The sequence below is a fragment of the Ptiloglossa arizonensis genome, chromosome 10 (assembly GCF_051014685.1).
Source record: "Ptiloglossa arizonensis isolate GNS036 chromosome 10, iyPtiAriz1_principal, whole genome shotgun sequence".
In the NCBI taxonomy this organism is placed as follows: Eukaryota; Metazoa; Arthropoda; class Insecta; order Hymenoptera; family Colletidae; genus Ptiloglossa; species Ptiloglossa arizonensis.
Window position 1 is genome coordinate 14,947,157 of NC_135057.1, and position 15,692 is coordinate 14,962,848.

The 15,692-nt window shown below is 53.8% G+C and overlaps 1 protein-coding gene across 4 annotated transcripts in view; it reads left to right on the plus strand.

The window, feature by feature from the left end:
- Nucleotides 1–10,452, plus strand: part of Sema1a (semaphorin 1a) — a 174,102-nt gene extending 163,650 nt beyond the window's left edge. For 3 of the 4 annotated variants that reach the window (XM_076321520.1, XM_076321522.1, XM_076321521.1), the window contains exons 3-10: nt 565–661; nt 2,578–2,987; nt 6,263–6,351; nt 7,351–7,492; nt 8,084–8,432; nt 8,572–9,188; nt 9,271–9,481; nt 9,640–10,452. In XM_076321520.1, the coding sequence (XP_076177635.1) occupies nt 565–661; nt 2,578–2,987; nt 6,263–6,351; nt 7,351–7,492; nt 8,084–8,432; nt 8,572–9,188; nt 9,271–9,481; nt 9,640–9,913 (2,189 nt within the window). In that variant the 3' untranslated portion in view covers nt 9,914–10,452. The remainder of the gene's footprint in view (nt 1–564; nt 662–2,577; nt 2,988–6,262; nt 6,352–7,350; nt 7,493–8,083; nt 8,433–8,571; nt 9,189–9,270; nt 9,482–9,639) is intronic. The other variant, XM_076321523.1, reaches the window with a different exon arrangement.
- Nucleotides 10,453–15,692: the final 5,240 nt, after the last annotated feature.

The following is a 15,692-nucleotide window of genomic DNA, read 5'->3' on the forward strand; positions in this document are numbered from 1 at the left end:
GTTCCCGGAGAAACCCGTGACAACGAAATTTCCGAGTAGTCCGTCGGAACGAGAACGCGCGGGCTCTCGTCGTGCGCGAGGGGGTCGCTCGCGAGTAGAAGGGTTTCCGGGGGCGAGAGTAAGAGGCCGATCGATCCCGTGGACGGCCGAGAGACCCGTTGAAACTAATAGATAGGTAATTAGCGGATAATGAAGTAGCTTCCTGGGGGTAGGAAAAAAAAAGAAAAAAGAAAGAAATGCTCGATCGCCGGGGGTGGATCCGTTAACGATCGATCGAAGCTTTGTTCTTCGGGGCCCGTGGTCGAAAGGAACTTATTACGCTTATTAAGCCGACTTCCTGGCCCGTAGACGCGAAGAGCAAAGGAAGGATCGAGCGAGGACGGCTATCGTCGTTCGTTGTTCGGTCTGCGTCTCCGTGAACCGAGTCGGTTCGCGGGCGGGTTCGTCGCAAAAGGAACGACGCCGAGGGGGCTGTCGGGCCGGCTAATTAGATGAATAAGATAATTCCACTTTTCAAACGACGGAACAAAAGCCAACCGGCGTTTCTCTGCTTTTCTTTTCCAGGTGCGGAAGATGTGTTCAGGTTTACGGGAAACGAGACGCACACAGACTACTTTCGGCTGGTGCTGCGGGACGGGAACTATCTTCTGGTCGGCGGAAGGTAAATAGAGGATTCGTTCGAAGCGAGTGCTTTAATTAAAGGACCGCTTCTTCGTCTTCTTTGCTGCTCGTTCGAGGGCCCCGGTGCGATCGCCGTCCGTCCACCCGCTCGGGGGGCCCCCTTTTCTCTCTCTCGCGATGTGTACGTGCGCGGAGTATTTTCCTTCGAGAGAGCTCGTTTCCACGGATTTTCTCTTCCGAGTCTTATCTACCTCCGTTTCTCCTCCTCCTACTCCTCCTCCTTCTCCTTCGCCTTCTCTCGTTTTCCTTCGCCTCTCTTCGACGATGAATTCCGAGAGCCACCGAGCGCTGTTCTTCCCTGTTAATGAGATCGTCGAACTTTATTTAGAAACTTCTTTGTGCGCTTTATTTTACGAGGCTGCAAAACCATGGCACCGGGCAACGGCGACTTTCCACCGGGCGGATCGTTACAGGAACTTCCTTCCACGGAATAGAAAAGACGTTAGTCGTAATTAAAACGCGAGATACGGCGCGGAACGTGTAAACGCGACGGGGCTTTCCCGCGGAACGGGTACCGAGCTCGAAATTTTCCCCTCGAGCAACGGTCATCTCGATCGAAACGCGATCAATTCGACGCGACGTTCTCCAAGCGTGTACGCTTTCTAATTTTTTTCCTCGAAATTGGCAAAAGAAAAAAAAAGACGAGAGACCGTTCCTCGGGACGACCGCGGCAAGGGCCGAAGAAAAATGATCCAATTATCGCGGCCAGTGCGTCCTTTTGCCTTCGCCTCGTTGCAAACTCGTTTCGTATTTTTATTCGTTCCGTTGGCCGGACAACGAGTCATTCCGGCGAGAGAATCTCGGGAGATGTTACCGTACCGTGGAGTACTCGACGCGCAAACACCGAATTTAATACACGCTCCAGATACGCGAGAGACCCGGAAACCGCGGATCGCTTCTGTCGCGCGTCGATTTGTTTACATCCACCGCTCGTCTCGTAGCGTGTACGGAACCGGGTCACCGGATTTCGTCCAATCGCGGACCGCTCGATCGATTATCTTCGCTCGCGATAATTGGGTCGTACGTCGTCCTCGAATCGTCGTCCCCCGATCGTTTCCATCGATTTTTCGCATCGCCCCGGGTACACTTTTTGCGCGTCGAGATCTCGTTCGACGAGAGATCGCACGGTAAGCGTACACCGCTTCCCGCTCCCGTCGAGAGCTTCCGGGAACGTTAAATCGTCGTCGACGTCGCGGCGAACGGTTCGCGAGCTAACGCGGAAAATGGCCAACGGGGGAGAACCGGTCGAGGAATATTAATCTCGAGCCGCGCGCCATAAATCCTCCACCCGTTTGTAATAAACGGATCCGGGGGACGCCGCTCGAATCTTTCGCGGTTCCGCCGTTCGATCTTTCGATCGACTTTTTTCGTCGTCGATTCGACGGGCAGCGTTTTCACCGGATAAGCGGAAAAAGCAAAAGGACGCGCGAGACTTCTCTCTGTCTCGCTCTTTCTCTCTCTGTTTCTCTCTCCGGGCGATTAATACCGGATCGGGGAATCTTCTTCGCGTGGGAAAAAAATGGCGAACCCGGCTCGGAGAAATAGCCGTATAAAAGTCGGGACGAGGGAATACGGAAGCTCTCGGCGTTGCACGAACTCGGGGAGAGACGTAATTCGACGCGGCTACCTTTCTCCGCTCGTATCCGCCCGGTAACCTTTTAACCCGCGACAAAAGCGCGGCGTTTCGAGGGGCCGAAAATTTAAACCGCGAGAGAGACAAATCGACTCGATTGTACGATCGTCGAACCGAGATCGTCTACGGGATCCTCCGTTCGACGAATCGCTCCGGCCATTCGACCGGAAGCTGAAAAGACCGGTCGGCGCACAAAGGCGCGCGGGCCCTCGGATTCCCGGAGCGTCGTTCAATCTCGGGAAAACCTCTCGGTCTCGTTACAGAAATCTCGTGCACAACCTGAGCCTGACCGATCTGACCGAGCAGCAGAGGCTGACTTGGTACTCGACCGACGTCGACGTGAAGATGTGCCTGGTTAAGGGCACGCCGGAGGAAAACTGCCAGAACTACATTCGCATTCTGGTGAAGATGGACGCGAGCACGTTGCTGGTGTGCGCGACGAACGCGTTCAAGCCGATGTGCCGGGATTACGCCGTGCACGCCGGCAATTACACGATGCTCAAGGCGAAGGGGGGCCAGGCGATGTGCCCCTACGATCCCCGTCACAACAGCACCTTCGTCTACGTGGACGGGGAACTCTACACCGGCACGGTCGCCGATTTCGCGGGCATGGACCCGATCATTTACAGGGAGCCGCTGCAGACCGAGCAGTACGACTCCAAGAGCCTCAACGGTGAGTACCGATTAATTACGTTCGAAATGGACCATCTCGCGAGGGAAATGTGCAAGATAATATCTTGCCGAGAGTAGAAACCTTCGAATTACGAGAAACGAAAAACGATCTCGAGTATTGCCCGTATCGATACAGGGTTCCAACGAGGAACCCGAGTCGAGAAAACGTTTCGGAAATTAAAAAACGTTTCGAGGGCGTAGCAGGACGTAAGGGGGTGCGGATGACGAATCGACGGCCGGAACGTCGATGTTATCGAGCGTTTAAAAATTAAAATAAGGCCGGAAAGGTCTCGGTGGGTACGGAGGGTAAACAGCCGGAGTGTTTTCGATGGTGGAAGGAGGTCGGTGGAGCACGGTCGTTCGAAAGAATTTATCGCTCGGTATAACACCGCGAACCTTCTCGGAGAGCGCAAGGAAAACTTTGCGTCCGCTGTAAGAAACGCGAGAGCAATTATCGCGGATGGAAAAAATTCGCGTTCGATCCGATCGGAATTATCGCGGAAAATTTCGCAAAACCGTCGCGTCGGGGAAAATTCCGTATCGTTCGGAATTTCTTGGCGCTCGTAGGATCGTCGATAATCTACAATAACCATTTCGCGCGGATTCAGCGAGTCGCGAAACGGTTACGCGCTATTTATGCAAACGTTATCGCGCCGCGGAACCGGTCGAAGATTTCGAGGTGTTTGCTATACACCGTGGACGAAAATTCCCGGTGCAAACGCGATCGAAGAGATCCTACGGCTCGAAATAATACGAAAACCTGGAACAACGAAATTGCATCGGGAGCTAACCGATGCCTGGCCTCGCGAATTCCATCCCGAACGTTCAAAGCGTATTCCGCGCTCCTCGAGAACTCACCGACCGGGTAAACAGCCGATATTGTACACGAAACGATCAGTAGCCGTTGCCGAATCTTTAAATACGCGTTTCCCGAAAAAAGGAAGCCTCGCGCGCGATTTCGTCGGTGTTCGATCCGGTCTCGTTCTCGAGCCATAGAAACTCCACGACCCCGTTTGCACCGGGAATTTTGGCCCGCTTACGGTCGTACGGTTCGCTTTCCGCGAAAGTCGAAGCTCCGCGGTTCGATTCGGTATTTACACGGTAGAAGTTGCCTGCCGAGCGTAGGTCTCTCTCGACTTTGAAAATTCCTGGCTCGGAGCCACGGGGGGTGAGAAATTGCACGGAAACGTCGCGATCGGCCGCGGCAACGACCGTCGCGCGCCAGCTTTAATCCACCGGGCGTAATTCCGAGATTAACCGTGCGTGTACGTGGATTTCGCAGGCTCCGCGCTCGCGGAGATTATTCCGCGGCGGCCCTTCCATACCTGTGTAATGACGAAGCAGCAGTAGCAGCAGCAGCAGCCGCAGCCGCAGCTACCACCACCGCCGCCGTATCTCCCCGACGAAATACGTCTCCGTCGATGGGGAATTTTAATCCGGATCAAAGACCGCGCTCGTTCGACGATCGTTTCTTTTCGCGCGGACCGGTTCGACCGTTTCGCGTTAGTTTGTAAATTCCATCGACATCCCGAGAAAATCCAACGTCGCGGCACGAGGAACGCGAGTTACGATCCCCGTGCGAATTCAGCCCCGAAAGGTCGAATTTTATCCAGGACCCCCGTAAGGAAGAATTACGAGCCGGGTAGCCCGGCTTGACGAGCACCCTCGCAACGCGAAGGAACGGACATTTTTACGAGCAGCGGTTCGACCGCGACGTTTCAGGGTGTCTCGGGACCGTCTCCTCGGTTCGCGTCGCCTTGTTCCACGGGGTTGACTCGTCCGCTAGAGTATTTTAATTGAACGGTCTACGAGCGCTAATCAAGTTTCTCCGCCCGCTGAATAATATTGATTTTCCCTCCGTTCGTTGAAAATTCAATTTTCTCCTCCGTCCCCATCGTATCATCCCTTCCTTCTCGCGCTCCCTTTCGGATTATTCGGAATTTCTCGCCGCCCGGTCGCCACGGGACAAACATCGAAATCTCCGGTCGACGTTCGCGGAGACGAAACGCGAGAAAGTCGCGTGTCGAGCGCGGGAGGAATTTTAAATTTCACGTCGGGGGTTAATCTCTCCCTCTCTGCCGGACGATTGTTCGCGATAACCGTCGCGACGCCTCGTCGCCGTGGAGGTCCCGCCGGGATTCGACGAAACGACGCCTTTTTGCCAACGGAGCCGCGTTAACGTCGAGCATTTTTCTAATCGAAGAAAGAATCGCGCGGAAAGAGCGAAAGAAGCGGTGGATCGAAGAAAGGGGTGGGGTGGAGTGGGGTGGATGGCGGCGGTGGTTCTCGATCTCCGCTCACTCCGCGCTCGTTCCGCTCGTCCACCGCGAATTTCCCCGGCACTTTGTCTCGATGGAGGTCGCGGTTAAACGCGGCGAGAAAGAAAGACAGCTGGACGACGAGGTGGAACGGTGGATGGATCGGCGGTGAGAAGAGGGGGGGTGAGGAAACGACAGAAAATTTATGGGCCGGCTCGCTCGGATATACCTACGCGGCGCGCGAGATTAATATTACTTTATGAATCCTAAGAAGCTTATGAAAACCCTGTCAAGTTAATAAATCGATAAAGTTTTCCCACTTTATCGGGCGCTTGTGCGCGACGAACGACGCGACGAGGTAGAAATAGAGAGCGAAGGAGAGGGAAAAGAAAAATCGAGAGCTCGGGAGAGAGGAAACTGAAGAGAGAGAGAGAGAGAGAGAGAGAGAACCGCGTCGTTTCACCGCGCGACAGCGCTCGAATAACCGAGAAAATAAAAGGGTCTCTTACGTATTCGTAGTTGGCTTATTTCCGCGCCGCGGAGAAGCTGTCGCGCGCGCTCCGCGACGCGCCCCGCGCCGGGGCGAAAAGTAAAATTGATTTTTACGACCGCCGGCTGAACGTCGGGTTAGATCCAGCTGGGGCGGTAATTGGAAACGGCTTCGAAAGGGGTGTAATGATTTTTTAACGGGGAATCGATAACGCCGATGGAAACAACGTCGGATTATCCGTCCGTTCCGTGCCCCTCGTCGTTTGCTCGAAGGGGTTCCGCGCGCGCGGACCAGGGGAGAGGGTTGCGTTCTCGCGAACCCGGAGAATTTCCAACGAACGACGCGTCTTTATTTTCGAGCCACCGGCGCCCCGTTATCTGTGTAGTTTATAGCGCCACCGTCCATTGTGCCGGGCACGGCTAGTTATCACGTTCGTTTATTTATAAGGGAACTTTATGGCCGCCATTTACCGCCGGCCCCGCGTAATAACAATAATAGCCATGTAATGCATGCGCATTCTAATTGCAGCGCCGAACTTCGTGAGCTCCATGTCCCAGGGAGACTTCGTCTACTTCTTCTTCCGGGAGACCGCCGTGGAATATATCAATTGCGGCAAGGTAAGTAGTTCGCGCCGCTTAATTGCGCAATTAGTTTCGCGAGGCGTGGATCCATTTCGGGAAACGACCGGAAAATCGGCGACGATTAAACCTTCCGAAACTGTAACGGACAGAAGTTCTCCAACCGTGAACTTTAACGTCGATTCGGCCTACTCGCGGCCGAGGCGACGCGACGCGACGCGACGCGACGCGACTCGACGCCGAGTAATTCCTCGCTCGAAGATAGAATTCTGCACCGTCGAGGGATTCGGGATACCCGAGTACCATCCCCCTCCATTTGTGCCCGTTTCTTCGCCTCGAGCGACCCGCTGACCTTCCAAGCGACGAGACCGCAAATCTCTCCCGTCTTTCGTCTTCGCGAGATCGTTGTCAACGGGTCGCCGAGATTCCCTCGATAAAACGCTCGGTCGTTCGACTCCCTTAAAGGGATATTCCCACCGGTACGATCTTTGCTTAGAAATACTTTTTATAATTCCGTAAAGGGAATCGTACGATCCGGACGTTGAATTTTCGGAACAGAACTTTCCGAAAAAGAGACTAGAACTCGATTTCTGTTACCCTTTCGCGTACCCTTCGTAGAATTCTTCTTCGTTCTCTCCGCGAACGTTCGATACGGAGGATGACTCGAACTTCCGAAAGTCCGCTCCGAAACCGCGAGCAGTTTTCACCGAGCGACGCGGAAAATTTTACAACCGCGGGGCACGTACCACGGGGCGTATCTCGAGCCCAATTTATCGACAGAGGTGCCACCGACTTGGAGTTTCTCCGCTCGCCGGAACATCGCGCGTAATTTCGCGCCCGACGAAGACGCATCGACGCACGTACAGCTCCGCGCGCGTGCGCGCGTAACGTCGGGTCGCGGTGAATCCAAGGGGGGCCGAGAGACCCCCGATCTTATCGAAGGGACCGGCGACGACTCGATCCACGGCTCGCGAGAGGAGGGACAGGGGACTGGGAATAAATCTATTCACGCTTCGTTTTTCTCTGTTCGCGTTGCAGACCGTTTATTCTCGCGTGGCGAGAGTCTGTAAATACGATCGAGGCGGACCGCATCGGTATCGCAATAGGTGGACCTCGTTCCTAAAGTCCCGTCTTAATTGCTCCGTCACCGGAGACTTTCCTTTTTACTTCAATGAAATACGTAAGTACGATCCTGGACTCGTTCGACGATCTCGAGAGATTCTGCGTTCGCGATCGATCTCCGTTTGTCACGTTCTCGAACTGTTCGACCGCACGATTATGTTTCGGGACGGGGCGTTGGATTTCGAAGAAAAGAAACGTGCGTGTATACTTTAATATAAATGGTACGGAAGATGAAACACAGACTTGCCCGTGACTTCGTCGAGAAACTCGGTGTTCCGTTCTTCGGTTCGCTGTCGCTCTTGACGAATATACGCGAATGCGCGTACGTCTAGGTACAGGGTGTCTCCCAGGAGGAAACCGAGTAACTCTGTCAGTAGGTTCGTTAGGTCGTTTCGAACGTGCAAGGCGAAACGATCGCGCGAACCGAACGCTCGTCGGTGAAATCGATCGGTCGGATTCCCCGAGATCGGAGATCGACTCGCGAGCTCGATCGATTATCGAAAAGCCGGGTGCGCCCGCTGGAACGACACCGAGGGACGTAAAGTTCGTCGTGGTCCCGCTCGTCGTAATCGTCTCGAACGTGGTCGCGAGCGAACCTCGAGCGCGCGCGTAGAATTTCGCGCAAAATTACAACGGGCGTTGTTCGCAGAATCAACGACGGAGCTGATATCGGGTCAGTACGGGAACAAGTCGGCTCAGCTGATATACGGCACGTTCACCACCCCGGTGAACAGCATCAGCGGCTCGGCCGTGTGCGCCTTCTCCTTGCAGGACATCGCCGACACCTTCAAGGGCAACTTCAAGGAGCAGAGCGCCATCAACTCGAACTGGTTGCCCGTGCAGAGCACCAAGGTCCCGGACCCGAGACCCGGCCAGTGCGCCAACGACTCTCGCACCCTGCCCGACCTGACCCTCAACTTCATCCACACGCACTCCCTCATGGACGAGCTGGTGCCGAGCTTCTTCGGACAACCCATCGTCATACGCACCAGTTTTCAGTAAGTTGCCACAGAGGTCCTTGACGTTGCAACGCGACGGGAAGACGATAGCCTCGATCGAGAGTACCGGTTACAACAATCTCGCGCGACTCTAGGTTTTCTCGTGGGTCTAATTTTCTAACGTCTCTCGAAACACCAGCTACAGGTTCACCCAGATCGCCGTGGATCCCCAAGTGAAGACACCCGGTGGCAAGACCTACGACGTGCTGTTCATCGGCACGGATAACGGGAAGGTGATCAAGGCGGTGAACGCCGAGTCGGCGGACACTTACCTGAAGGTCAGCCCGGTGGTGATCGAGGAGATCCAAGCCTTCCCGTCCACGGTGCCGGTGCGCGGCATAAAAGTGGTGAGAGCCTCGCAGGCGGGCGACGGCCTCGAGGACGGCAGACTGGTCGTGATCGCCGACAGCCAGGTCCAGGCGTTGAGGCTCCATCGTTGCTACAGCGATAGGATCTTGTCGTGCGGCGAGTGCGTGGCCCTCCAGGATCCCTATTGCGCCTGGGACAAGGTGGAGGGCAAATGCAGAGCACTGGTGGGGCCCGCGGCCACGGACGCCAGCAGATTCCTGCAGAGCGTCGCGACGGGTTTGCACGCCTCCTGTCCGCCGAGCAAGGGCCTGAACAAAGACGCGGGAAGCGTGGGCGCCATCTCCGCGAACCAGAACAAATTCCCGCAGGACTCGATGATTCCCAACAAGGAGGGACAGGGCGGGGAGATCATCAACATCATGCAGGACGAGGAGCAGGACAGTTCAGGTAGCTAGACGGGTACTTTGGTATCGGTAGGTTTGTAGGTCGAATCGCCGCGTCATCTCGAGTATCTTTCCGGTCGATTCAGGTCCAGAGGTGTCGGCGGCGGACTCGCCACCACCGCAGTACTCCGTGGAAACGCTGGTGATGGCCGTGGTGGCCGGAGCGTTGGCGGCGCTGTTGGTCGGCTTCGTGGCGGGTTACCTGTGCGGGAGGAAATGCAGGAAAGACGAGGACGACAATCTGCCGTATCCGGACACGGAATACGAGTACTTCGAGCAACGCCAAAACGTCAATAGGTGAGGAACGATCGATCGCTCGAAGCACTCGAGGGTAGAATCGTTCGATTCGCGTCCACTCTGTCGCGCGTTGAGCGTTCGACGGTCTTCCTCGTTTCTCGAACGGTCGAAAAGAAACGGAAATGTACAAAGTTGACGATAACTCGCGTACGTTGCAGCAGGCTAGCACCGGAGCCAAAGTTACTGCCACAGGAGGAAGTGACGTACGCGGAACCGGTTTTGGTCCCGCAGCCGCCGAAACTTCACTCCCCGAAGGGCACGATGCGAAAACCACCGCCGACGCCGACGGAAACCCTGTTCCAGTTCCCGGACGGTTACGGTTTCCGCGGGCCGAGGGACAACTTCGGGACCCTACGGTCCCACCAGGGCGACGCGTATCGGCGCAACGACGGGTTCTCGACCACCCGCAGCGTGAAGAAGGTTTATCTCTGAGAAACGAGCGAGGAGGGAGGTGGCCGTCACCGGAGCTTAGGACGGCCAGCCCGCAATCGCCGTAACGCGATTGTGACATCCGGGGGACAGTCGAACCGTGAACTCGCGGGCCCGAGGACGCTAGAGTCGCCCTCGCCGCCCTCGAGCGTATCGTCCAGTTCCCCGTCACCTCCCTCCTCGTCACCCTCGCCGACCCTCGTACCGATCGCCATGACGGGCGGCTCGCCGCCACCGCCAACGCCGCCCTGCAGCTTCATCTATCGGTCATAGTCGTCGTCGTCGTCGGCGGCGTCGGCGTCCACCTCACCGCCGCCGTCGTACTCAGCTTCTTGTTACGCGACGCCAGCCGCCGGGACGCCGTTCTACGGATCCGCTGCGCGTTCCGATCCTGTATAGTAAGGCGTGCTCGAGTCGTCGAGCCGCGAGAGAAAGAGAGAGAGAGAAAGAGAGAAAAAAATGTGGAGAACAAAAACGTAAACTCGGCCTCGGTCGTCTCGACCCTATGCGCGCTGACTTTCCCTGTATTTTGTCCGGTTTTGTTGCGCGTTAGTTGCGGTCTTATACATATATATATATATATATATATATATAAATATATAAATATTATATCACTTAATCCTCGGTTGCGTTTTTGGCAGACCGTCGGAATCGCCCGGTATACGCGCGTCGATCGAGTCTCGGAGATTTTACCGAGAGTATTCGCGTCCACGAAGGAGAGTGTCGCAACGAACCGACACCGGAGCGTACAATCGGAAAGACGCTCGTCTCTCCTCCGATGGTCGTCGCGTTTCGGCCAACGATCGCCGACGAGATCGTATCTCGAGTCCTCGTTCTCCGAGGAAGCACCGGTTTTTTTATTTCTTCAAAAGGAACGCGCGTTCGCGTTGATCGAGTACGGTGATCCAGGCTCGATCGACGAGACGGTGGTATCGTTACCGCGACGTCGCGATCTCCGCCCGATTTTAACCGAAACCGCGTGCGCGCGCGGCGCGGTATTACGGCAAAAAGGTTTCTTCTCGTGTGAAGTCAATTAAAAGAGACTATCGTCGGGACTCGCGTTGCGATTTTTCTAATGTTGTAATATTTAAACGAGCGAGCGATCGACAGTGCCATTTATTGTTCGCGTAATACTGCCGCGTGCCTTCCGCGGGAAAATTTCGAAACGGAGACGCGCGTTCGCGCCCCGACGATCGGTGGCGTTGTTTCACGGGACAATACTCGGGTCGTCGACTCTGAAGCGATACGGTGAAATGGAATCGGTCGTCGGGCGTGCCCGTTATTCGCGGCGCGAGTGAACGCGCGATCGTTTCTCGTGGAATCGCGGAGATCGCCGCGTTGCACATCTTCGCGAATGGGTTCGAAGACTCTCTCGATCGCGACGTGTTCGGCAAGGTGGCTGGTCGCCGCACCGACAATTTCCCGCGGCCGATTCCTAATCTTTGTTGTACGTACGTTTCGGAAACGCGCGTTTCACCACCTGCACAATATACGTAAACAGAGAGCGAGAGGAAGAAAGGGAAGCGAGCGAGAGAGAAAGAGAGAGAGAGAACGAACGAAGAGAGCAAGGGGAGAGAAAGCGTGCGTGACAGGTGTTTTCGGAGAAGGAGACGAACAGACACACACTTACACACGGAGAGAAAATGTTGGAGAATGGGAGACAGAAACGGGGGGAAGAAAAGTTACGAGAGTGGTAACCAGAAAGAGTTACGGGGGCTTGTATGTAAATAGTACGTATATACGAAGAAATGAAATAGTAACATATACAAAAGGTTCGGGAGTCGTTGCAGAGGGGGAAAAAAATGGCAGAGAAAATCGGTCCATCTCGAGATTTGGGCCCGATGGTACACGTAGACATCTATCTTAAAGTGCTTCTTATTTCAGTGTGTTTAGAGGTAACGCGTATGTGATATATTCTATATGACGAGATGTTTTCTAGGCGTTCAGAGAGAAAGAGAGAGTGAGAAAGAGAAAGAGCGAAAGTGAGAGAGAGGAAGAGAGAGAGAGAGAGAGAGAGAGAGAGAGAGAGAGAGAGAGAGAGAGAGAGAGCGAGAATACGGGACGGTCAGGGGAGGGTGGTGCGACTCGAACGACTCTCTTCGACGAATTTCGGACGATGGACGCGGATGGACGCGGCGTTGAACTCGACGGTCCTTTGTTCACACGGATTCGTCGATTCTGTTGACCTCGAACCGTCGACGCAGCGCTCTCGTACCGTCCACGGTCGACGAGAAGTCCCGCGGAAAAAATTTGGGTCTAATCGATCAGGGGGCAAGGAAGAAACGACGAGCGCTACTCGGCCGCGTCGCCCGAGTAGGCGGAGCGAGCGAGGGACCCTCCCTCTTGCCCCTGTGCCGTCCCGCCCGCCTTCTTTCCAACTCGGAACGGTAGACGAGACGCGAGTCCCCGCCTCGCGGGACTTCTTTCGATCCGTGCACGGTACATTGTACCGGTGAAGGCAAAAGCCGCTCGATTTTCCGTGAGTATCGATTCTTCCGAGGAACGTTTCCTCGGTCGTTGACTTCTTTTCCTTTTCCCGCCAATTGTGTGAACAATCGAGCGATGGGTGTCACGCCGCTTTCTTCTCGCTTCGTTCTCGTTCGACACGCACACGACGTACACCGAGAACACACGAGAGAACCGACTCGCGGCGCATTTTTCCGTTCACGATCGCGTCGATCGGTCGGTCGATCGGATCGATCGATCGGCCCCCATTTTCAATCGAGAAACGAAGGCCCGCCCTGCTACACACACACACTCGCCACCCCCCCCCCCACCCCTTTAAACGGTAAGACTGAAGCGACTCCTCTCGATAGGGCGGGCCCCTCTATCCGTTCCTCGTTCTTTAGAGTACCGTTTAGATCGGCATCGACGAACACGGTTTCCTTTGTCGACAGTACAAATATTTCGTCGCGTTGACTCGCGGCGACGTCGTCTCGCGTTGTCGCGAGCGGGTCGACGCCGGGCGTCCCGTGGGTAACCTTCGCGAAAATCTTTCGCGAACATCGCGCCGAGTGGAAAACCGAAGGGACGCGGGACTTTCGACACATTCTGCGAGCGCAACGAACGGGGTGAGTTGTCGCGAAAAAAAACGAACTCGCGAATTTACACACATCGTACCGTGTAACACGCGCGTACAGAAGAAAAAAGAAAAGACACATACACACACACGTACACACAGAGGCGCGGAAATCCGCGCGTTTCGAAGCTGCCATTGTAGAGAATCGAGCCGACGCTTCTCGTCGTCGACGAAATATCCAATCGCGGTCCTTCCCCCGGGTGGGGGCGAGTGGCGCGTATTTTTAACGACTCGCCTCCGCCGGGGGGTACGGCACGTAGGAGAAGCGAACCGTGTTTTCTAAGTTTGATACGACGACGCAAACGCGAGGTTCGCGTTTTATCCGGTTAAGATTCTATTAAACGAAATAAAAAAGAAAAAAAAAATAATCACCCTTAGCGATCGTTTCGCGTACGGAAGACTCAGGCACGATACCAAAGATATTAACTCGTAAACTAGGGCACCGTTTGGTCGTTGCGACGATGGTCGAACGGAGGCGCACAGAAGAGAATAATGAAAAAAGAAAAAAAAAAAAAGAAACGAAAGGGACGCGGGATACGGGTGTGTCCTCTTCGCACAATAAATCGAGGACGTACGGGACGATCGTGTATCGACTTCACGAACCCCCCGTGTGTTCCCTGGTCGCCCTTCTCTTCCGGTAGCGGTGTTGTAGCGTGTTCAGAAGTTTGCTATTTTTATATATTTACCCTCGCTCCAAGCCGCGGCAAATCGTTTCCCTTTCTTGACTTGACTCCGTTGGCCGGATTATGTGTTCACCGCGCGACTGATGGAAAGCTTCGCAGCCTGTGCCACTGTTTTTCAGCGCTACAAATTTTTCACGCGTACGAGGTTTTTCCGCGGTACCCAAATGCCAAAGTCGTCGTTCGCTGGCTAATTTCGCGTTGTCGTCGTCCTCACCCCCCCCCCCCCCCCCCCAAGGAAGAGAAGGGCGAACGAATCTTAGGGGGTTCGAGGGTTCCACGGCGATCGGGGGACACCGAATTCGCGATTACCGAGGAGGGTGGGGGCTGGGGGACAGGGAAACGATCGAATCGCGCGCGAGACGTTGGAATCAAGTAATGCATGAAAAGCTATAAGAGGAGAGAGAGAGAAAGCGAGAAAGAGTGAGAGAAAGTGCTATCAGAGAGATATTTTTCGAAACGTGGATATTGAAGTGGCAGTAGCCCGTTGAATCGATGAGATAAATGGAGAACGAAGTAACTAAATAAGCGAGAAAAAGAGAGAGTGAGAGAGAAAGAGAGAGGGTGGCTGGATGGAAGGGGAACGAAATCAGAATTCTATAATCTTTAACGATAGTATTATAATCGAAGAGTCGCGATGCTTTCGACGAGAGAGGGCGACGTCGACGAGGATTCGGAGTATTAAAACGTGTTCAAAGGTGGTCGCGCGTTCGTGTTGTTTAAGCCAATAAGGAACGGATTCCATCCAAGATACAAAAACAAACAAACCAAAACAAAAAAAAGAAAAAAGAAAAAGAAAAAACATGATAATTGATTCGCGAGGAGAAGAAAAAGACGTTCGTCGAGCGAACGAGAATTTGTTTTACGAGCGATGTTCGGTGGTGATTTCTCTCCGGTTCGGGAGACGACGGTGTGGTTCGTTCGTGAACGCGAGAAGGGAAACGCGGAAACGGGAAAATACCGATAGAAAAACGGGACAGGGGAGGGAAGAGTGAACGCGGGACACGCGGGCGAAGAGGGACGGGAGACGGGTCGGGGGGGAGAAAATTTGCGTTTGCCGACGCGTCGCGCGAAACGAGAACGCGCGACGATTTCATGCATTATTTCATTTCAATCGCTTAGAAAGCTCGAGTTTATTTGTCTGTACATTTCTAACGGGGAGAGCAACGGAGAACGCGAGAGGATGGAACAGGAAGGGGGATAAAATTTTGGAAACGAGCGAATGCGCGTGTGCTTGAGCGTGGAAAAAAGTTTAGCCAGTTATTTACGATTATTAAATCGAGGAAAAAAAAAAATATTAGGTAGACACACCTACATGTACACGTACATACACACATACACGCGCGCACACACCCACCCACACGCATACACGTATTCACACGCAACGGGGGCCTCCTCGATTTGAGAAGGAGCGCCACCGGTTTAGAGATCGCAGCATGTACGAGGACAAGAGTTCGACGATGAAAGCTTAGACATAAGTAGAGGATTAGCGAACAATATATACGCTTACCGACGAAACTTACGAACCGAGCGATCGTTTGCGAATTTCTGCGTATTCTTTATCTCCTGGAACGCACAGATCGGGATTAAAGATAGCGCGAGGTGGTAACATTTCCCGCGGCGATAAACGCCGAGTCGATACTCGACCAAGAATACGGACTTTTACACGGAAAGCGGTGAGCGCAGTAATTCGAAGCAAAGTATATTTCTTAATTTTGGTCACGATGATTCGTTTCGTTTCCACGAGCGAATAATTATCGCAGCCTTTGCGCAAACGTATTCGAAGAATAACTAAACGTTCGTACCACGGTACCCTACGTTATTTCTTCGCGTTAATTTTAATTACGGTCCACGTACCACGGAAGGCGAAGAACGTACAAAAATTCCCGAACGATTACTTCGTTCCTGAATTTTTGTCGGTAAGTGTACATAAATATAAATATAAATATAAATAAATATAAATAAAAAATATATATATATAGAACGCTTGAAACGTATATTAATATTATAACTTTTTATAAAT